We start from the raw sequence: 23496 nt of genomic DNA on the forward strand, positions 1-23496 counted from the left end.
ACATACCACTACTGACGCAGGGTTATAAGCCCTCGGGCATCAACATACCACTACTGACGCAGGGGTATAAGCCTTCGGGGATCAACATACCACTACTGACGCAGGGGTATAAGCCTTCGGGCATCAACATACCACTACTGATACAGGGTTATAAGCCCTCGGGCATCAACATACCACTACTGACACAAGAGTATAAGCCCTCGGGCATCAACATACCACTACTGACGCAGGGGTATAAGCCTTCGGGCATCAACATACCACTACTGACGCAGGGGTATAAGCCTTCGGGCATCAACATACCACTACTGATTCAGGGGTATAAGCCCTCGGGCATCAACATACCACTACTGACACAGGGGTATAAGCCTTTGGGCATCACATACCACTACTGATACAGGGTTATAAGCCCTCGGGCATCAACATACCACTACTGATACAGGGGTATAAGCCTTCGGGCATCAACATACCACTACTGACGCAGGGGTATAAGCCCTCGGGCATCAACATACCACTACTGACGCAGGGTTATAAGCCCTCGGGCATCAACATACCACTACTGACGCAGGGGTATAAGCCTTCGGGGATCAACATACCACTACTGACACAGGGGTATAAGCCTTCGGGCATCAACATACCACTACTGACGCAGGGGTATAAGCCTTCGGGCATCAACATACCACTACTGATTTAGGGGTATAAGCCCTCGGGCATCAACATACCACTACTGATACAGGGGTATAAGCCCTCGGGCATCAACATACCACTACTGATACAGGGTTATAAGCCCTCGGGCATCAACATACCACTACTGACACAAGAGTATAAGCCCTCGGGCATCAACATACCACTACTGACGCAGGGGTATAAGCCTTCGGGCATCAACATACCACTACTGACGCAGGGGTATAAGCCTTCGGGCATCAACATACCACTACTGATTCAGGGGTATAAGCCCTCGGGCATCAACATACCACTACTGATACAGGGGTATAAGCCTTCGGGCATCAACATACCACTACTGACGCAGGGGTGTAAGCCCTCGGGCATCAACATACCACTACTGACGCAGGGGTATAAGCCTTCGGGCATCAACATACCACTACTGACGCAGGGGTATGAGCCTTCGGGCATCAACATACCACTACTGATACTGGGGTATGAGCCTTCGGGCATCAACATACCACTACTGATACTGGGGTATGAGCCTTCGGGCATCGACATACCACTACTGATTCAGGGGTATAAGCCTTCGGGTATCGACATACCACTACTGATACAGGGGTATAAGCCTTCGGGCATCAACATACCACTACTGTTACAGGGGCTAGCACAAGCAACACACAAGAGAGATTAAAGACTTTTCCAGCCACAGTTTAGCCACAACTTGGCAAGGTCTAAGTTGTGGCCTGCTTTTATTGCTAAGGACTTACGACCTGTCTGCTTTTGAACATGTTAACATCTGTATTCTGTGACTGCTGGTAGTACTGCACATTGTACTGCACAGTCTATTGACAGATGCTGCATAGTGCACAGTGTTAAGTTAATCAAACCTTTTAGGTTGTTATCAGTAGTAAACATTTGTCTAATTGTTAATCAATACCTCACACTGAGGTTTAAGGAAATGAAGATTAAGATATACATAATAGTAGGAAAAATACATAGGATTCCCCGGTCTTGTGAAAAATCTGTTTGGGGGTAAGTAATGTCACTTGTATAGAATTGGCTTATTCTAATTTATGATAGAAAATGAATGTCTACATTAAATAAATGTATCTGATTGTACCATACCCAAACCGGATCAAATTGAATTGCAGAAAATCTGAATCAAATTGTATCAAATCATTCCAAAATAAAAAGAAACATCCCTGAATTGTATCAATCCCATGTATCTAGATACATATTAAATCGTCATATAAGGGAGAAATGCACACCCCTAGTCAGGATGCTTTGTTAAGGGGCTTTGGCAAAGTGTACTGCAGTATAGTTATTTAAGTTTCTGGAAGACGGCTGTAGCTCAGTGGGTAGAGCTGGTGGACCAGTGATTGGAAGGCTCCCCAGGGCGGAACTGAGCTACATGTTGAAGTATCCTTGAGCAAGATACTGAACCCCAAAATTGCTCCTGATGTGCAGTTGGCACCCTGTGGGGCAGCCTCTGCCATCAGTGAGGGTGTACCCTGGCTTTCGCCCATCGAGTAACTGGATTTGGCCCCCGCGACCCTGACGGAAAAAGCGGAAAGAGAACGGAAAGTTTCTGAAAGGCAGATTCGGTCCCTGGGGATTCATGGCGTTATATTTGTGTCAAAAGTCGCACAAGCGAAAACACATCTGCACGCGCGCAGATCTCTCTCGCGCGTAAACTATTCCGTGTCACGTGCGCAGATTTCAACTGCCGCGCGCACTAGTCTGATCTTCGCGCACATATTCAGTAACAGAGTGAAGCAGAGGCAGGTGTGCGTGAGTAAAAAGCAACAACCACACGCACAACAAGGCTGTGCAGTTGCTTTGTGCGCGCTCTCTCTCTCCTCTGTGCTCGCCCGCGGTGAAGTTCTGCTCGCTCGAAGCAAAGACTTTTGACACTTTGGGGGCGGAGACCAAGACTGACCCCGTACCGGCCCACTTATGACTGTTCATTTTCCAGCCCCCCCACGTGGGTGCCTTTTCAGTTTCCTGCTGATGACAGCTTCCGTCACAGACAGGAAGCTCAGTGGCAGATTAACAGATGACTGACAAATCTGGACTCCCAGCAGCATTATAATGACAACTGTGTTCTAATTAGAAAGCCATGGCAAATAAATTAAATTTTGATTTGAATTCATTGCAAATAAATGGAATTCTATCACCATTTGTTAACTATTCTTATCAATATATATGCACTTGTGTTAATTGCTTTGAACTCTGAACTTTACTAAACCTGTACAGTCATTCTTTTTTAACTTTCAGACTTGAGGGAGGCAGACTAACAGGTGACTGACAATGATTTGCCAGTTGACTGCACAATAAGTCTTGACTCACAACAGCATTATGATGATGATAATATGATGATATCAGATGTTGATAACTGTGTTCTAATAGGAAATCCATGGCAAGAAAAATTTAATTTGGATTTGAATTCATTGCAAGTAAATGGAATACTATCACTATTTGTTAACTATTCTTACTTATCCTAAACTTACTCATTGATGCATAATAAATCACACACTGTCTTGTTTTTCCCAATGCACTTAATACCACAATGAATTCCTTAAAAACAGTATCTAAAGAAGTCAAACAGATCAGCAGATAAAGCTGTTTGTGTCCTTTCTGGTATGCTGTCCTTGAATACAGTCTTCACCAGGTGTGCTGTGCTGCATGGGGATGCTCTGATCGCTCAGAGAAAGGCGTGCACATGTAGACAAGACAGAGACCGGAGAAAAGCATGGCTGGCTGAAGTCAGAAGGATCAATTTACCCACCTACAAAGATTTTATTAACAAAAAAATATTGGAGGTAATATTCAGACAATGCATTTGTAATTTTGCACACTTAAATACCACACCAATTGGAACTTTAAGATTTCTTTAATTAAAAATAGAACACAGAACAGGAAAAACAATGCAAAAAGCAAGGGAAGTTGCAATTTGCCACCCCTCCCAAGAAGCCTCTGATATCATTCACCACATCGAGGAACTGTTTAGGACAAAGACTGGTTCCTCCCTCATGGAGCTTCCAAACACAGAGGGTGAAGCTCTGGCACTTTCCAGCAGGTTTCCATCATGCTGTGGAGAAAAGAAAAGATCATCAGGAGATTTATTAGGCTGAGGTTGCAGATTGAAGCAAGAAAAATACAAAATGAGGAAAAAAACTAAACTTAAAAAGACGGCCATCTTGGAAGCATGAGCCAATCCAAGAAGGTGAAAAAGAACAGTGGAATGAACAGCTTTCTGATAATGTCAACAAAACTGAACATGTATAAGATTTAAAAAAGTAGAATTTATGGCGCAGCCTTTGTACTGCACTGTATGATGTTACACAGGTGTATTAAATAATATGACTAATAGCAATGGTTATGTGTAGTATTATTCCTTTAATTATATTGCAAGGTAATACCCATTTAGCAGGATTTATTATGCCTGACCCGCCTTACTATGTTTCCAGTCTCACTGTGGTCCACTCAGTACTCCTGGTCTGCAGCATCACTTATGCTCCACAACAAAGTGCTCCTACTGTAGCAAATATACCCAAGATGATATCACCTGTTAGGGACATTTGTTTAGTATGACTGCTTGAAAAACATCACATTCATTATGTTTTGAGTCTTTAAATTATTATTATTATTATTTAGAGAACAGAATTGACATTTATCAGCCTGTTGCTATCGTTATCCAGTGTGCTAGCCTAAACTTTTAGCTGTTAATATTCTCTAAATCTTCTAATCTAGACGGGAAGGATCCGCCAACATACTTAATTACTCATGCCAATTTAATTCCGATGCACTACTGACATGAAATTGTCATTCTTTAAACATTTTACCTTGAACAAGTGTTGCTCCGGCCGTGTGCTCCATAGGAATGACATTGAGCGGCAGTTAGCTTGTGCTAACTTCCGGGACTTTAGAGGGGCTCCATGATCCACCATTGCTGTGAAAAAACTCGATGCATTGAACGGAGGTGGCGCCACGCTCTCTCTTGAGGCTCTCTACCCACGTGGGGGGGCTGGAAAATGACCAATCATAAGAGGGCCGGTACGGGGTCAGCCTTGGTCTCCACCCCCAAAGTGTCAAAAGTCTTTGCTTCGAGCGAGCAGAACTCCACTGCCAGCGAGCACAGAGGAGAGAGAGAGCGCGCACAAAGCAACTGCACAGCCTTGTTGTGCGTGTGGTTGTTGATTTTTACTCGCGCACACCTGCCTCTGCTTCACTCTGTTACTGAATATGTGCGCGAAGATCAAGCTAGTGCGTGCCGCATTTGAAATCTGCGCGCGTGACACGGAATAGTTTACACGAAAGAGACATCTGCGCGTGTGCCTCATGGAGGTTAGTTGACTGAAGGTTAGTTGACTGAAGGGGTGAATCTTCTGTAAGAGTTTGCAAATCCAAGGAAGCGCTGAAGCTGTTTTTGAGATGTGTGTCATTCTTCTACAACTTTTATTTTGGTCAGGCTGGAGCTGATCCTGTGCAACCACATAGCCCAGGAAGGGTGGCATTCACATTTCTCCGGCTTGACGAACAGTTTTTTCTCCAGCAGCCTCTGGAGAACCAGTCATACCTGTTGAACATGTTTTTCCATGTTGCGGGAGAAAGTGAGTATGTCCAAATAACCAAAAAGAAAATGGTCAAGCATGTCTCTGAGAATGTCATTGATGAGGGCTTGGAACACTGCTGGGGCATTAGTTAGACTTAAAGGCCCCCATACTCAAACCAACAGCCAACTGCCTTTATCCTACCACTCTGTTGCCTCTCGTCTGACCTGTTCAGCAGAAAAGCTGTATTGAACACACCGCTTCGACGTGCTGGCAGCTCCACTGTAGTGTGTACGCGCTTGAGCGAGATGCAATAAGCGGGTGGCGCTACATGAAAACAGGGAATGACGGAACGGAGTGCATAGAAAAACAAAGCACACACAGTATTCCGCTCCTCCCACACACCGCCAATCTGAATGGTCATACAGCTAGCACACAACCAATCAGAGAATCCAATGGCTCAGACAACCGACAGCCAACCTCCTCAGACTTCGCATGTTGAATCGGAGAAGACAACCGCCGCGCGGCTCCGAAAGCTTCCAAAGCAGCTGAACACACCGAACATATTTGTTCCCGACCTCGTCCGAGTCTCCCCAAACGCTTCAGACGTCCAACGGTTGGGCCGATGTGTTCCTGCCTGAAAGGCAGGAACACATCATGACTGACAGGCATCAAGGCCACTCAGCGTTACCTTACTGACCCGCCCCCAGATATTTCATTCACAAAAACAGGGCCTGTGGCAATTCTGGACAGCTGTTTTTTTTTTCTTCTTTTTTTTCTTCTTCTTCCTTCATGGGCCCCCTGACAAACGCTTAACAAGAGATGGTGGGTAAACTTACGTGATTAAAAAGGTGTAATGAAAAATACACTATGATGATAGAGTATTTTTCATTCATTACACGAGCGAGGGTGCCGGCCGGGCCGGGATGCGAACCAGCGTCCCATGATGCAAAAAGTAAGATGAACAGGAGTTTTTAACCGCTGTACTATCATCACAATCATGTTTACTTCTCACTATTTATACTATATAACATATCCCGCTGCCTGGGTAGCTGGCTATTGGCTAATATGGCAAAAGTACAGTCGCTATTGTTCTACTTTATGTTGATGTATGTAGCTACTGTAATGAAAAGCACGGGCGCTCGTGTATTGATTAACTGATATTTTATTCCAAAAGTCGTCATAAAATAAAGGGAACCACCACATTTAACAGCCTGGAGGACAGAAGTAGATAAACCTGGTAGAAACAGTGCCCGTCCGTATGCAACGCTCCTTGAAGTACAACGAACGCATCCGCAAAGAAGCGGGTATAATCTGATTGGTCAACAGTAGCCGGCCTTCTATTGGTTGACAGTGTTGATACACAAGAAAAATCCGTGAGCAGAGGAGAGATCCGAGAGCAGAACTTGACCTGTGAGCAGGTGTGTGTTCTGAGTGTGTGCAATTAGACCTGAGCGCGCAGAGGGCACATTTGAATGCGAGCGACATTTTTGTTTGCAAGAAGGAGAAATGTGAACACAGGCATGTGATTTTTTACTTCAAGCAGACATTTTGAAAGAAAGCAGAAGAAATTTAAATGCGAGGACAAAATTTGAGCATGAGGAGAAAAAATCTGAGCACACGAAGGAGCTGTGTCACTGAAAAGGAATGAAATCATGCTCTCAAACTGAAAATCTATGCTCTTGATTAATGACTTGATTTAACTTCCATATTGAATCACATGTTTTTAAGCTCAACATTTGTGACTAATGTATACTTTAAACAATGACAACACAAACTAATAAATATTGAGTTTGCTTAACATAAAATGGTGTGGTTGTGTACTTATTTTTCAAAGTTCTGTGAAGTTATTCCAGTGGTTTTGAAAACTGGAAACTGTAAGTCATATTAACTGAAAATAATTGAGTTGCCTTAACAGAAAACTTTAAATCATATTAACTGCAAATTTTTGAGTTGAGCTAAATGAGCACGTTGATTTAGCGGTTATCAAAAGGTAAAAGTAGCAAGTCATCCAACCTTTTAAGTTCTGGAAAATGTTGACTTTTGAGTTCATCAACTCAAAAAAATTGAGGCAATCGATTGCCTCAGACATTTTAAGTTTAGAGTTACATGTTTTTAAGTAAAAAAACTCAATATATGTGACTAATGTGTATTTCAAAACAATGACAACACCAACTAATAAACATTGAGTTTCGTTAACATAAAATGGTGTGGTTGTGTACTTATTTTTTTTAAGTTCTGTGAACTTATTCCACTGGTTTTGAAAACTAGAAACTTTAAGTCATATTAACTGAAAATAATTGAGTTGAGCTAAATCAGCACTTTAATTTAACTGTTATCAAAAGGTACAAGTAGCAAGTCATCCAACCTTTAAGTTCTGAAGAATTTTGACTTTTGAGTTCATCAACTCAAAAGAATTGAGGCAATCGATTGCCTCAATTCTTTTGAGTTCTGGTAACTTACTCGGGTTTACAGTGTATGTGAAAAGGGTAAGCTGGCGGAGGCAGTGTGATGCTTTGGGCAATGTTCTGCCGGGAAACCTCGGGTCCTGCCATCCATGTTGTTGTTACTTTGACACGTACTACCTACCTCAGCATTGTTGAAGGGCATGTACTTCCTTTCATGGAAACAGTATTACCTGATGGCTGTGGCCTCTTTCAGCAGGATAATGTGCCGTGCCACAAAGCAAAAATGGTTCAGTAATGGTTTGAGGAGCACAACAATGAGTTTTAGGTGTTTACTTGGCCTCCAAATTCCCCAGATCTCAATCAAATCGAGCATCTGTGGGATGTGCTGGACAAACAAGTCCGATCCATGGAAGCCCCACCTCGCAACTTACAAAACTTAAAGGATCTGTTTCTAACATCTTGGTGCCAGATACCACAGCACCCCTTCAGGGGCCTAGTGGAGTCCATGCCTAGATGGGTCAGGGTTGTTTTGGCAGCAAAAGGGGGACCAACACAATATCAGGCAGGTGGTTATAATGTTATGCCTGAGGAGCTTATACATGCATAGATATACCTGAACTGATAATAATTAAAATTATGTGACAGTTAAGTCATGTTCTGTTTAATATCAAAAATCAAAGAGTGCTTGTATGGGGGGGGGCCCCAAAAAAGTTTTTCTAGTGTAACATATTCATTTATTTCAGCCCTGCCTAATGTCATTTTGTGTCAACCCCCCTTCATTGTCAACAGTAATCCACTGTGTGACACGTAGAATGGTGAAGTTGATGCAGATTTTTGTACTTTGCTTGCTACATAAATGTGAATCTGAAAGCAACATGTCAGTGATGTGAATTATGCTCTGTTTGAAGGCTACTAGTGGTTTTTATGCATTCACTCACTGGTGAGCGAATTGTAAATGTGTATGAGTGTGTGCAGTTGTGTGTAAAAGTTGGAATGAATCACATGGGTAAGTATAAGAAATTAAAGCATGAGCATTAAACAATTGTTTACAATTCTAATTATTATCATATGTAATGAGCTGGGAACATGGAGGCAGGCAGTGCTGAGCTCTGATTTGTAGCCACTATAATATTCTGTGATCCTCATATTTGAAGGAACACGCTTTACTCAGCACCAATCTCTCAGGCTAATGTAAATAATTGAACATGTGTTGGATTGACAGTCCTAGTAGCATAGTTTTACCTGACACAGATTCTTGTCCGCTGTGGGCGAATGGCATGGAGATTATGGACCTCACACAGAGGCTAATGGATGTAGTGACAGTGAGAGCAGATGTCTCCAGGCAAGCAGAGGTGCGGTCAGAGTGTTGTGGTGTTTAGCAGGCATCTAGAATAAAAAATGCACTTTTTGAAGAATGCAAGGGGACATGATTTTAAAAAAGAAAAGTCAGTTAGGAAGTAGTTAAAGTAATAAATTAATCAGTCTGAAGGCTTACAGCCCACAAAACACTAGTACACAAGTGTACTGTTCATGCTTCAATAGTTCTACCAGAAACTTACACTTACACATAATGTTGCCCAAAACAACCTGAATCACTGTGAGGCTGTGCTAACAACAGTCACTTGAAGTCACTTCTGACAACTGGCAGAAAATTAGAAAAATATACAACTTTGAAAATGGAATATTGGGTTATTATATTTTATACCATCTATCAGGGACTCCATTCATTCTTATTGACTTTTCATCTTTAAATTAATCTCAATAATAAATGTATTATTGCTAGGTTTGATAAGTTTGTTATATTTATAGAACCCTCATCAGCGTCCCAACAGCTTTAAAATCAATCATATGCAGTGATAAAAGACAGAACATCCAGTCACTGGAGTCTGAAGCGCTACCAGGCCTCTAATAATAATTTTATTTGGCTCATGTGACAGGCTACCTGTCTGTCTACCTACTTACCTGCCTTACTACACACACTCTGCCTCTACCACAAGGCAAGGAGGTTATATTGCTGGAGCTAGTTGCATAAACATGGCAAAGTCCAAACAAACTTCCCAATAAAAATAGCTGTTTACTTAAATCTTATTCCTGGCCAGCCACATTCAGGTGTTTTGGAGGAGTTGCTCCAGTGGAGGGCCTTGAGGGTGTAGGCTGGCTTGCTTGTGGGGATATTTTCAAAATGTAGCTTTTTGTTTCCGGTTTCTGCAATCTTAGCAACCCTAACTTTAAATATATTTTTCAGAAAAGAACTAGAACAGAAATACCATTGTTTGGGATCGACTGCTTGAATACTGTGTCAGTAAGTCTAATTTGGGAGAACTACTGTCTTGTGTTACAACGGATGAATACTGTATTACAGGGAAAAAACAGATGCTTACTGTAAGTAAATGCAAAATGTAGTTTTATCATGAATTTAAAAGCAATTTTAAAGGTCAGGATTTATAATCTTAGGACAACAAGGGTACATCTTAATTTCCCATAAAGATTACCACATCAAAATAAGACACCTTGTCATTTTTGTTCTCCACAGAAGTGCTAATGGATTCAACAACAGCAACAGCAGAACTGGGCTGGACCATCAACCCATCCCAGGGGGTGAGTTGAACAATCCAAGACACTGAACAGAACACTATGAAACATACAGCCCATATACATGTACAAATGTTCTGGTACAATGTGACAGCAGCAGTGGTGAATTTACCAGGAAATCTGATTATGCTTTCAGGAAAAAGTTAAATGAGGACCCACGTTTATTCACTCTAAACAGCCCATTTGGACCCTCCCAACTGTTAGCTGTAAGCGAGCTATTTTACATGTAATACCTGCACAGGTTGTACAGTTGTCATGTGTACCATTGAGGCGCAGGGATTGGATTAAATCGAGTGGACCTTGAGACAATCACTGCCCACAATATCTTCAAATCATCTTCCAGGCTAAACTGACCAAGCTTGGATCTAAGGTTTTCCCACTACCCAGCCTCATTATGGCTGATGTTCGTATGTTTCATTAAAGAAATAAAAGACTGAAAAACAGGAAATCAGAAACAGTTGTGTCTACATTATTACAGATACCTGGCTACATCACAACATCCCCAATCAAGCTATAGCACCCAATTGGGCAGATACATTTTTGTTTTTGGACACAGTAAAGAAATTAAAAAATGCATAAAAAAGTTGAGAAAAAATGTGAAAATGTAACCGTTATTCATTTTAAGATTTAGTGTTCGAGTCCACCCATGGGCACGATGACTAGCCTATCATATTTCAGGCTGACTGCATCAACTGTTTCTCAGGCAGCATTTAATTTGTCTAACAGATATTTCCTCCTTGTAGAAGTCTTCATTTATAAAGATGCTTTGCCCTTTGGTATCATGTAATCCCTGGTTGTTAAAGAACATTTGTTGAATTTTCTATGATTTACTACAGTTTTCTTCTCACTCATCTGCAATCCCATAAACAAAATGTTTGTGTCCTCAAGCACTCCTGCAGGAAATGGGTGGAGTTAACATGCAGGAAACTAACCATTTCCTTTGAATTATGTTGTTTTCAATCCATAATCATTTCAATTAAGCATTTGGAGCTTTCCTCCTGCTGAGGTAGACGTCTTACATTCCAGTAACTTGGAGAGTACACTCATTGTAAACACTAAATCATCTTTACATTTGGATGCTTTATTGAAATGTGTTTTGCCTCAATTTACATCCGCAAATTTGCATCCTCTCAAACCCACTTGTGCCTTCCCATTGACATTGTATGCGGTCGTAACCTGTTTCAAATTTGTTATGAGCCAGGATAAAATTGGTTGGTGGTTGGGCATACAAACATACATCCAACTGCCAACTTAGGTTTCTTTTAACATTACCTTAGTCTTTTTATAACCATAATCAAGCCCTTTTCTTTGCCTAAACTTTACCAAACGGTAAAGCCATAAAGGGAAATTAAAACTTCAACTGAAATGTAATGTTACACTGGCATCTTCGATGTAAAGTTACAAGGGTGTTGCACCTTCAGGGTTTTTAAGAGGTGTTCTTTGGCACACCTGTAGCCACACCTGTCCCCCAAATTCCACCAGATCTGAGTGTCATCCATCTCGGATCAGCCACGGCAGCAGAGCTGATAGGTTTCACTCCAGTCTATGTGTGTACTTCCACGGGCTCTGCTGCATTGCGTATAAACTCTGCTGCGACTCCAGCAGGCCAGCAGGCAGTCCAGACTCTTCTGTAACACATATTTTTGCCCGATGCCGGAGTATGGTAATTCCGGCGAATTCAGCACAGAGCAGACAGGAAGTCAGACATTGAAACAAAATCAAACTTTTGGTAGATTTTCAAAAAATAAAATACTCTGTGTTGACGCCAGCACAAAAATAAACAAAAGGGACAAATCCAAGCAAATCTGCCCTTCTTCTAATCGTTGGGAGTTGAGAACAATAACCTTTTGTCTGTTTGTTGTTGTGTGCACAGGTATGTATAATATGTATAATTGCAATCACACAAGATTTTGTACTTGCCGCGTGAACTCTTCCACAACATACATGCAACCAGTGGAATTCTAGGGTAACAGTGATGTCACGGTGTACTAACACATCCTGGGTGAAGGTGGAAAGTAACCACTGGAGGTCATAATGGAAGTTCTTGAATAGAAGTAGTTGTTTCAGTTGGTGGACCTGTTTCCTGGTAAATAACTGTTATTGACAAAGTATTTGTGGTTTTTGTACATTTGTTGTGTGTCACTTTCTCAGTCGTTTTGTTTGTTGTCTGTCTTCTAGTGGGAAGAAGTTAGTGGCTATGATGAAAACATGAACACCATCCGAACATACCAGGTGTGCAATGTCTTCGATAGCAGCCAGAACAACTGGGTACGCACAAATTACATCCGCCGCCGTGGAGCTCAGCGCATCCATGTTCAGATGAAGTTTTCAGTACGTGACTGCAGTTCCATACCCAATGTTCCTGGCTCCTGCAAGGAAACTTTCAACCTGTACTACTATGAGTCTGACTCAGACACAGCCACTAAATTGTCCCCACCCTGGATGGAAAACCCCTGGGTGAAAGTGGACACTATAGCTGCTGATGAGAGCTTCTCTCAGGTTGATCTTGGTGGACGCATCATGAAGATCAACAGTGAAGTCCGGAGTTTTGGACCTGTTTCACGCAATGGCTTCTACCTCGCTTTCCAGGATTATGGCGCCTGCATGTCACTCATCGCTGTTCGAGTCTACTACAGGAAATGTCCCCGTGTGATTCAGAATGGTGCTGTCTTTCCTGAGACTCTGTCTGGAGCAGAGAGCACCTCTCTAGTGGCTGCCAGAGGGGTGTGTGTTCCCAATGGGGAGGAGGTGGATGTACCTATCAAGCTGTACTGTAACGGGGATGGGGAGTGGATGGTACCCATTGGACGCTGCATGTGCAAAGCTGGGTATGAGGCATTGGAGAATGGTACAGTCTGCAGAGGTAAGTAGCCCTCCAGTGTTGCTCTACAGTTGTTGCTCTACTGTTATCTGTGTCTGTTTACTTTTCTTTATTACCTTCTTGTGTCAGAGACAGTCACTCAGTCAACTAAAAATGAAAATATACTCACTGAGCGGTTTTAGTCACAGTAGCAGGTAGGTCTAGAATACACCATTTGACTATTCAGATATTCGTATGTTGGGAAGGTATTTTTTTTTTTCAATTTTGGGATTTGGATAGTTTCACCCTTAATTTATTTGACACTGTGCAGAATAAGAAAATTGAAGGAATATCAGAGCCTATACCCCATCATAAGCTCATTGATCTAAGGGGTACGTACTGATGAGCTGGTCATAGGGAGTTTCTGCAGTAGGGTTCCCTCCAGCACGAATTGAAACAGCACACTGCTGGGTAGAAGCAATTCAGAACCATTTAGAAGCAATGTATGAGGAAACTTACACAACTAGTGATGTTTAAGTTGACATAATGCTCTCAGATGTGTTTTCTTGTGGAGATGTGATTGTGACTGGTTTTGAAGGCTGGCTTTGGAAGGCAGCTGTTGTTCCTTCTTCCAAGCATTCGCTAGGTGCACAGCAATGGGTACCAATAGTATCTCAAATGCTACAGTTTGAAGCAAGATGCAGAATGTTATTACAACAGCTGTTGTTGGATTGCAGGATTTTATTTGATTTTTTCACATTTTGTTCACGTCACGTTAAACAAAACTGGCTTTTGTCTTAATGGATGCACCATAGTGCAAATGACTGTGAATTTGGCAAGAAACAAACATAATCGTCATTTTTATACTGGGCAGCAAGCCGCCAATTTGGCTGTCCTTTTTATGGCTAGGTCCGCAGATTTTGACAGAAGGCGGTAAATTGGGGGTCAGTTTTGGTCTGCCAATTTGACGCCTCAGAGGGCACACTTATTACCACCTCCATTGCTATGTAAATCTGAGCCGTCGATGTGCCAGCAATTGCGTCAGATGGGCGGAGGCGTCGGTGACGTGCACTGTTGTGTGACCCACAGCCGGGCAGTTTTGAAACCAGGTTATGTAAAATGTTTTTGAAATTATAGGTAGAATTGGAAGCTTAATGATGAGATAGTAGCAGCTTCAAAAACATAACTAATTATGAAGCTACATGAGTAGAGTTAGTTAAATGGGAACTCTGCTAACTTTCAAACAGCTTTGTATCACTGCAGTGTTAGTTTTATATGCACATGAGCAATGTTAAACTGTTAAACTCTCTATTTTGTCTGCACCTAGAGCCCCCTACTTGTTGAGAGTCTCAACAAACTTCCAATGAAATGCAAAACAAGGCAGTCCTGATCAAATATGAGCTACAATACTGTGCATTATCTGTCTCTCCTAAAGCCTTTTCAGAAACAGATTTTAGTAACTGCTGTAATACCATATTTTTTGCTACAAGCTGGTTGCTTTACTATTTCCTGCTTCAAAATAGAGTCAGAACAGAAACCAAGCAACTGGCAGAATGTCACCCAGTGACCACTGGTCCAGTGCAGCACAGTACATTCTTATACCATACAAATACATAGCCCTTTTTCTTTATTTTCTCTGGGCATGCAGCACCTATTGCAAAAATATTTGTCTTTCTACTTCATAGACTCAGGCTTAGGGGGAATCTTTCTAGTGGTAAAATACTTTTTTATACTTTAGAAACATTTATTTTTAAGCAGACCAATCCTACAATCTCAAAGCATCAGATTTTGACGAGTCAGTGAAAAATCAGCTTTCCTTACAAATGCACCTTTAAGTCTATACTGACTTAAAATGTTGAGTGGTCTATGTAGTCATGTTATTACATCACAAATAGGCAAATTGGAGCATTTCAGGGTGAGTTTTGAGCAGGATTTAGCTGCTTTCAATTCAAAATACCTTGGCATTTTCTGGGGCATACTTTCTACATCATATCCTGTGCATGCCAGCTGTGCACACTTTCTCTGGTATTAAAATCTAGGCCATTAATACCATACCATTAATCCTGATCTTATGACATCACAGACCATGTTGGAATCAAGTATTCTCACTTTTACATGTTATCCCTTGGACATATTTTTCTACATCCATAAATAAATAATTAATAATTAAATAATAGATTAGCCAGATTATTACTGTACACGCAAAAACAACTTCTGCAGTCTGCACACTACGATTTGCACCAGTGGTTCCACATTACAAATTATTACCTACACAGTAAAAAACAGAGTGTCAATTTAACTCTATTTCAGGTAACATTTGGTCCCACTCGAAATTAGAGTAAAATTTACTCTATGGCCAGTGTCAACTTTTCAGAGTTAATTCTACTCAATTCAGTGTCAAAATTAACAATGAAACGTGTAAAAATATTTAACACTGTGGTTTTTTCACACTGTTCAGAGTAATATAATTTCACTTTATAGAGCTATTTTTACTCAAAATGTAGTTTAAAAATGACACTAATGTGTAATATTTGATATTCAAATATTTTATTTCTTTGCAGTGTTTTTTTTTTACATATTCCTCATATGATGCTATATTACTAAATCGCTGTGATCTAATCTATCAAATGGAAATAAATACAAACATACAATGTTGCAGTAACAGCATTTATTATTTCATAACATCATATAATCAACATGAACACGTTGAATACAGTGCTATGATGCTCACCAGAGAAAGCAATATGGGACCACAAAGAGAGCTGTGTCATTCACTCCATATGACATTTGTATGTCAAAAGGCCTGGGATAATGCAAGTTGTCGACATGAAAGACAACAAAATCTTGCTTTGTCCTGGTCACTTCATAGGCATGAAATGTTCTTGAAAGGTTACTGTAAATAAAGGCAAAGTGAGCAGCAACAGTTTCTCATGTATTCTCACAATTGACTCAATCTGGTAAAACAAAGGCATTTCAGACCCTACTTTGCCACAAATAACCAAATGTGGGTGGTAAACATACCCATTGTGTTTAGCCCAGTTCACTTTCATAACTTGAACACTACTGGGCACTTGCATTGCCATGGCAATTCCAGGACCTCCTTTTACCATCTCTAAAGACACCATTTTTCCTGGACCAATGTCTAACCAACTAAAGGTTGTTGAAGACTGCCAAATGTATGCCATATAATTCTGGTGTTTTTTGGCCAGCATTTTGGTGATATTTTTAAATGACTTGAGCTGTTTCTTGAAAAAATTGTGTTTACCTTCATAGCGCATGCACCAACTATGAAGTACAGGTCCTATTTTATGGATGCAGCGAGGATAATGGACAAGAAAATGGTGCTTTGGTAAAAGTTTTTTCTGGGGATACAACATCTTGAACAGTTTGTGGTGTTCCACAATCAAATGTTATAAATATACACACAGACCTTGAGATAACATGGGAGAAAATACAATGTTTACTATCTGTAGCAATAAAAGAAGTAGGTACCAATGTTGGTCAGTAGAGGTTACCAAATCTCCGAACATGAGGGGAACATTCCTCAATAAGCACCATGACTGAATTGCATTCAGTCCCAGATCATTAGACTCACTGCCTAAATTCACAGCCACTGGCCTATTGTTACTCTCCATGAATCCATAATCAAAACTTTGTATTCTCAAATTCAGCTCCCCCAATGTAACATGTTGTTCTTTAAAATATGCAAACAATAACTTCAATTCGTACTGTGCCACCCCTTCCAGAATGTCATGCATCACATCAACTGAGAAGTTCTCAGTTGTGTGAAAATATGTCAATAAATTCAATAAGCATGAACTCTTCACACCAAAAACGTAAGGAAGAGATGGATTACAAGCCATTTCTTGACAGTGAGCAGTGTGGGTGTCTTTGGTGCGCAACACTATTTTGGGAGAATCTTCAGAGAATTCTGTTTGAAAGTCATCTTTTTCAGCTAAACAAAACCTGCAACAGTACCTCGCACTGAAAGACTCCACCAGACCAAACAAGCTATGTAAGACTAAATTATCGGCAGTAACCTGTACAACACTGCCACGAACACGACCACCGTACAGTGGAATCTCAATACCATCACTCTCTAACACTTTAATGTCTTGAACAATAGGAGCGAGAATTTCACTAAAACTGTAACGTTTAAGATCTTGTGCATGAAATAAGGCGCAAAGGTGTATGTTGGCCAAAAAAGAATTCCATTTCGGAGAGAAGTTTCTTAAGGTAAAATATATTGCACCTAATTTATGAATACCTCGCTTGGAGCCAAGAGGATTTGCAACCTCAAAGTCATCATAGAACATTTGGATCTGCACTGTGTGCTTTTCAGTTGAAAACAGAGGGTAACTCTTCAAAAAAGATCCATCACAAATATCTCTGAGTCTTGAATCACCAGTTCCTGAGTTTTTCAACATTTCTGCAATATGCTTACTTTTAATATTGACTCCAATGTCGATAAAATTGGAACATACATGAATTTATCTTGAACGACTGTCTGATCATATATTTCAGTCTTTTTATTTCGCCTTGTGTCAAATCTTGAGCCAAATACACATTCAACTGGTTCTACAGTTTCCCACTTGTCTGATACAAATTTTGATCGCTTGTATTCTGAATTAAGAACTGTGAAAGGATTTTCTAACTCCTCAAAACATGCTTCAACTTTCTTGCACATTTCAGTTTCTCTTTCATTACTAAATACATGCTTAATAACAGTTTCTTTAGCATGCTGCTGGATATCTTGAACAATCTCTTCCATGGAATTCACTACAGAATTCACTACACTTTGGCTTACACCTGCTGCCTTTAGATCAGAAATTACAGCTGCACAACTATTTACAATGTCTGCTGAAGATAATTCTGACTCAGCGTCGAAATTTTCAGGCACCACATCAACATCAGTAGCATTACTTGTGTCAAGAACACTTTGACGAGGTGAAAAGCCATTTTCTGCAGAATCAATTGAACTGCTTACATGGCATTTGTTTAGGTGCTTTCTAAAGCCAGAAAAGCTACCAAAAGAACATGAGCATCCCACTTGACCACATTTAAGATAAAGAGTCCTGCCAGTACAGAGACCATGAATGACTTTAAGGTGCTTTACAAGGCTGTTTGGTCTACCATGGTCACTTTTGCAAAGAAAGCACTTCATTATTTTGATCTCAATAGATACTAACGCACCGTTCTTGCTCGCAACTCTGCAACTCTAGGAGTTTCCTTTGTTTCCCCAACACCAATGTTGTAAATGGTTGTTTGTGGAAAAGTGAAAAAGTTGGTCAGGGAAGAACTGTATGACGTACCAAAGGCATAATGGGCCTTAAAAAGTTCGTCAAGGGCTCCCACTGAACCTGTCGCCTTACATGGAAGTGCATGCTTGTCAATCACACTGAAGAAGGCGTGAATGCTGCTTTTTGTGGATCCCTGGGCAAGAAGGTAGGGCTGAATGCTTTGGGTGATGTTGTCTAGATGCTGCTGGACACTGGTTCCAGCCTACAACAACAACAATCAACAGCAGTATTTAGTGACCAATCTCTGACAATAGATCAGATCACCTCACTGTGCATGAAATGTAGTTTATTTATAGTATAGTATAGTATATTTTAAACAACTTTTTAACATACCTTTAGGAATTTAATGAGGTTATCGACAGCGTGAGATGCAGACATCTTTCCTGGTCTCTTTCATCCTTGCGCAGATGGTGGTAGCAGATGTAGCAGCAGCAAGATAGCAGACATGTCACTGTCCCAGCCTACAGATCAACAAACATATAAAAATATATTCAATTGGCACAATTACTCATAACCAACAAGGGCAGTTAAAAACAGTCACAGTCATACCATTCTCAACTTCGGCAGCTGACTCAGCATTGCACATTAACTCCAAGAGCTCTGTGGTGGGTACCAGTCCATGGCTTTCCTTTACAACTTTTGCTTTGAAATTGGTGGGCCACCTCTCCAAGAATTTGTTGGCAGTGACCTCACCAAACTGGAGTCTGAAATCTTGTTCTATCTGTAATGCAAAAATACAGTACATAGAAAGGAGTGATGAGTGACACTGCATGCTGCATGAAATGTTTCCGTGATTCAATGAATGAAGATGTCTAACCAGTCCTGGTGTGTCCAAAAAACGCGGGAAGACTAAGAAGACATCTGCTGCTTTCTTTTCATCATTGACCATTGAACGACAATAAATGAAGGTAGTCTTCAACTTCTCACGGATAGTGTCTTCATCAGCAGAGTGTCTCAAAACAGCAATAGCTGCTTCCACATCCTCATCTGATAATACTGTGTCAGCGGTGAAGGGAGTGGATTGTTGATGGCCTGGCCCACCAACTTAAGAAAAAACACAATTTTATTAACTCCTGCCTACAAATTCCATCAATATCATATGTAACTGATAAGTAAACTTACTTTTGCGAGATTTGCTAACTGAGACACTTCTTTCCTCAGCAGTTTTTCTTTGAATGGTCTTCAACCGCCATGCAAGGTATCCCGAACCGCTCTCTGGATCGTAGTAATGTTCCTATGCAAAAAAAAAATAATACAAAAATACATGCAGACTGACTCTGCCATCAACATTTTTGAGGGCAATTATGTGTTTAAAGTTGCAAGGACGCTTTTACTTACATATCCATGTTGTGAATATGGGTCTTCCAGATATGGAAACAAGGCAACTATCCCCTGTGCATACATCACTCTTACACTCTTAGGGGGAGATGTCCTAATGTATAAATTCAATGATAACCCTCACTCTATTGGCATTGGACATCACAATTAAAAATAATCCAATACTAACAATATTTCTTTATAGCCTACATGTATGATTCTTACCCATGTGTTTCTGTCATCTCAGCAGCAAGTATGTTTATCATCTGTCTTCTGGTTGCATCTGTCAGACATCTGGTTTTTGCATACTCTTGCATGATGTGTTCACCGCCAGGCTTTGTTGTTAGGATTTTTTCAATCAACTTAAATTGAAATAAAATATGAAGTCAGAAAATTTTAAACCATAACTAAGACTGCAAAATGATTACATGAAAACACTCCACATCAAACAGAACAACAACATTCAGATTAGACTTAACAACATTATCCACTACCCACCGCTTTTGCCTCATAGTGTATATGGCATGGCCTTTTAGGTTGACTTCCTTCGCCAACGTCTGCTTCTTCAGGTGGGTCACACATCGTAAAGTTCAGAATGATAGTATCATCAGATGCTGAGGATGATGATGATTGAGACGCACCGGCGCATTAAGGAATATGAACAAACCAGAAGCATTAAATGGAGCTGTTAATGCTCCTATCCCAATCTTTAAGTTTAATATGAACATGTATCTGAATGGTCAGTAATTACCAAGTTCTTCATTGCTCAGCATGACTCGGAAGGTTCCAGGTGAATCCTTCACTATTTCTTCAAAAACCTCTGCATCAACTTCTGTGTCAGACTGGTCATACACCTTCATATCAAGCTGTCTGCCTTCTGGTATGTTAAATTTTAGGCACACTGAAGAAACGGGAAAGAAAAGGAAAAAAATATTACAGAAATTGTTACAACATTTGAAAGGCCATGCATTTCTTTCTGATGAGAATCATAGGGTCAACTAAGTAGAGTAAGCCTATGTCTTCACAAAATGCTGATGAGTTGAAGCTGAAGTCAATAGGTCAATCTCATTCATTGTAACACACAGCAAAAACAATGATTAACTTAGGTAGTTCAGAAGGAATGTTTTTTTTATAATGAATTAGGTGTACTGACCAAGTAAAAATTGTAATATTGTTTTATCTAACTAACCTTCTTTCATGAAGACATCAAATGTTAGGTCAGACAGCCTAACATACTTCTGCTCCCCACCAAACAAAACACGCAGCAGCATATTCTGTTCAAATAAACAAAGAGAAAAAAAATTATAATAACCAAGAAAACAGTTGAACAAGGAGTTGCCTATTAATGTGCTTCAGAACCAGTGTTTTTATATAAAATAGAAACATTACTTCAAAATTAATATTACTTAGCTGCTACAGTAGGGCTGCACGATTCTGGAAAAAATGTCAATCACGATTATTTTGCTTAGAATTGAGATCACGATTTTTTTCAATAAATGTTTATTGCACTGATGAACTTCAACAAAACAAAACAAAAAAAACATTGCTTTGGCAGAGGCATAGTAGTAGTTCTATCATTGGAAGAGAAATGATTTTCAAAAAAGTAAAAAAATAAATAAAAATTGGATTCCAAGATGAGAGGGCATCCTTTAATCCCTGGCCAGGACAACGCCTGGTATGGTTTTCAGGGAAAAAAGCTGTCTGTGAAGCACCGGCTTTTGATATAGGCGCTATAAAATGAACGGTCGGACATTTAAGGTGATTGTAGAGATTTGTGGTGTTGCCTGCGGTGCTGCAACGAGGGCTGCGTTTGGGGGGACTTCCAAAAATCCGGGAGGAAAATAGGAGCATTTGTCGGTGATGCAGCTCGAGATTAAAAATGCTTCAGAATCACTGTGTGTAGAAATGAGATCGCGTGTATGTGTGAATTGAGATCGCGATTTTTTAACGATTTTTCATGCAGCCCTATGCTACAGTATGAGGACAGATAAGTAACAGCTTAGCTGCTAGCAAAGATCATAAACCAGTTCTGATAACTCATGAGTTGCTGCAAACAGGTCAAATGTGGCTAGCATCTAAGGTTGTTTCATAACTTTAGCCTACTTACCAAGCATTGGTCCGCTCTTATTGCAATTTGTTTAATTTCTGTTAACAACAAGGCATAGTTGATATACTTGAGTCATGATTACCAAATCCATCATGCTATTTGTTAATTTATGCAAAATACACATTAACGTTACTCACTAAATAAGGAGTGAAACTCCTAATCAGCATATTCCTTTGGCATTTGGCTCCAGAGACCAGTAGAGATAACTTAATGGACACATTACAACATTACCTGCTTCTTCCCGAAAGTTCGTTCGCCTAGCATGAAAGCTAATTAGCGATTATTAGCATTTTAATGATCGCTAATTAGCTTTCATGCTAGGCGAACGAACTTTCGATAAACGTTAACTTGGTTGTTAAAATTATGTCATAAGACAGGTGGCAATAGTATTATCTCGACAGCATTCAGAAGAAATACGTAGGTAACATCTTTTACAGGTGCATCTTAACTCAATGAGAAGATATTGAACTGTTAGCAACTGTTAGCATGTAGCTACTCGACAATATCATCAAACCGATGGGTAAATGTTGCCAACACGTCCTCAATCGACATCAGTGAAACTATATAACCCTGTTATAGTTGAAAAATCATTATTAAACGATGTTACCAGCATGGTAATGTTAACATTACTTACTTGACTATGGCGCCACATGGGAAGAAATGCCCTGTGCGCAGAGCTTCCACACCACAGGCAGACTGGCACTAATCATCACTCTGTAGAGTTGAACTTCTCACTGCATGTCTGGAGAACTTGACACTGACTTTTAACACTACTGTTAGACCTGGTTTACTCTCCATGGAGTTGTAAATACTCTACCTAGGTTAAAATAGGTTGACTCTGAAATAATGACACTCCATTTTTTACTGTGTACTTGTGTATTATGCATTAGTAAAATAAAAAATGTTGCACTACAATTTAATAGTTAAACATGCCCAACAATATGGATAATTATATGTCCATATCGGTCAGCAAATTTCAGCACAGTATCAAACATTGTAGGTAGGAGGAGGGACGCTGAACAGCAGCAGCAGTTAAACCAGACAGCAGAAAAAAGTTAGCCAAATAAATTAACATGCTTGACAATAAGATGATTCATAAACATCCTTAGCAGCTAATATGGCTTCATTATCTAGCATTATTCGCTAGTTTTGCTCTATTCTATTTTAAGATAGCTAGTTCAAATTTATACAACACAGTAATAATTTTTGATGATATAAAAGACAACATACATTTATATTGGGATTTCTTTTCCTCCTCCTCTTTTCCCCATTTTCTGAATTGTACACTTGAAGGCTCGGACCTTGAAATGTAAAAATAGAAACCCATAAGCTGCCTCCTGACACCTGTCAGTCAGGCCTGCCACACTCTCTCCCTCTGACCTCAGATGCACCCTCACAACACACTTTCAGCAAAGTCAGTGCTCATGTGACACACACGGCCACGGACACTTTCTTTCTTGTTCATATGTTATTTTCAAGGCAGAGATTATGGAGGACCGCAACTGTCACGGAAGTAGTAATAAAGCATTTAACCAATTGTACAATAAATATAGCCATTAATAAATTAGTTTATAGATTAATTGATTAATTGTACAATAAAAGTATATGTAAACTTTTGACGACTGTATATACTTTATATGTGTATATATATATACACATATTATAATATTATTGTTTTTTCTAACCCAAGACCACCATTTCACCAGATGGAAATATTTGATATGTATTGTGTGTCATTTTGTACATGTTTCCCAAG

General features: G+C 40.2%; 2 protein-coding genes across 12 annotated transcripts in view; one reads left to right on the forward strand and one right to left on the reverse strand.

The window, feature by feature from the left end:
* Positions 1-23496, forward strand: part of ephb2a (eph receptor B2a) — a 73229-nt gene that overhangs the window by 24035 nt on the left and 25698 nt on the right. For 7 of the 8 annotated variants that reach the window (XM_030423505.1, XM_030423506.1, XM_030423503.1 and 4 more), the window contains exons 2-3: positions 10158-10222; positions 12395-13079. In XM_030423505.1, coding sequence (XP_030279365.1) covers positions 10158-10222; positions 12395-13079 — 750 coding nt within the window. Of the gene's footprint in view, positions 1-10157; positions 10223-12367; positions 13080-23496 lie in introns of all 8 variants that reach the window. The other variant, XM_030423510.1, reaches the window with a different exon arrangement.
* On the reverse strand, positions 8888-22492 carry LOC115585259 (uncharacterized). 4 transcript variants are annotated; one of them, XM_030423514.1, is made up of 12 exons: positions 22375-22422; positions 21741-21778; positions 20823-20907; positions 20385-20534; positions 20132-20247; positions 19859-19995; positions 19655-19748; positions 19439-19550; positions 19134-19360; positions 18866-19037; positions 18650-18777; positions 15670-18518 (listed from the first exon to the last, which is right to left on the reverse strand). In XM_030423514.1, the coding sequence occupies exons 3-11, from the start codon at positions 20902-20904 to the stop codon at positions 18710-18712; spliced, it is 1158 nt and encodes a 385-aa protein (XP_030279374.1). In that variant the 5' UTR covers positions 20905-20907; positions 21741-21778; positions 22375-22422; the 3' UTR covers positions 15670-18518; positions 18650-18709. The 4 variants fall into 4 exon arrangements, with proteins under 4 accessions (XP_030279375.1, XP_030279374.1, XP_030279371.1 ...); XM_030423511.1 differs by lacking the exon at positions 21741-21778 and having other exon boundaries at positions 22375-22492; XM_030423513.1 differs by lacking the exon at positions 22375-22422 and having other exon boundaries at positions 21741-21911.

This window comes from Sparus aurata, chromosome 7, assembly GCF_900880675.1.
Source record: "Sparus aurata chromosome 7, fSpaAur1.1, whole genome shotgun sequence".
NCBI lineage: Eukaryota > Metazoa > Chordata > Actinopteri > Spariformes > Sparidae > Sparus > Sparus aurata.

Coding starts and splice junctions, on each gene's coding strand:
- LOC115585259 (XM_030423511.1), bottom strand. Junction 19,996..20,131: donor TACACTATGAGGCAAAAGCG/GTGGGTAGTGGA, acceptor TTTCAATTTAAG/TTGATTGAAAAAATCCTAAC. Junction 19,038..19,133: donor TTTTGGACACACCAGGACTG/GTTAGACATCTT, acceptor TTTGCATTACAG/ATAGAACAAGATTTCAGACT.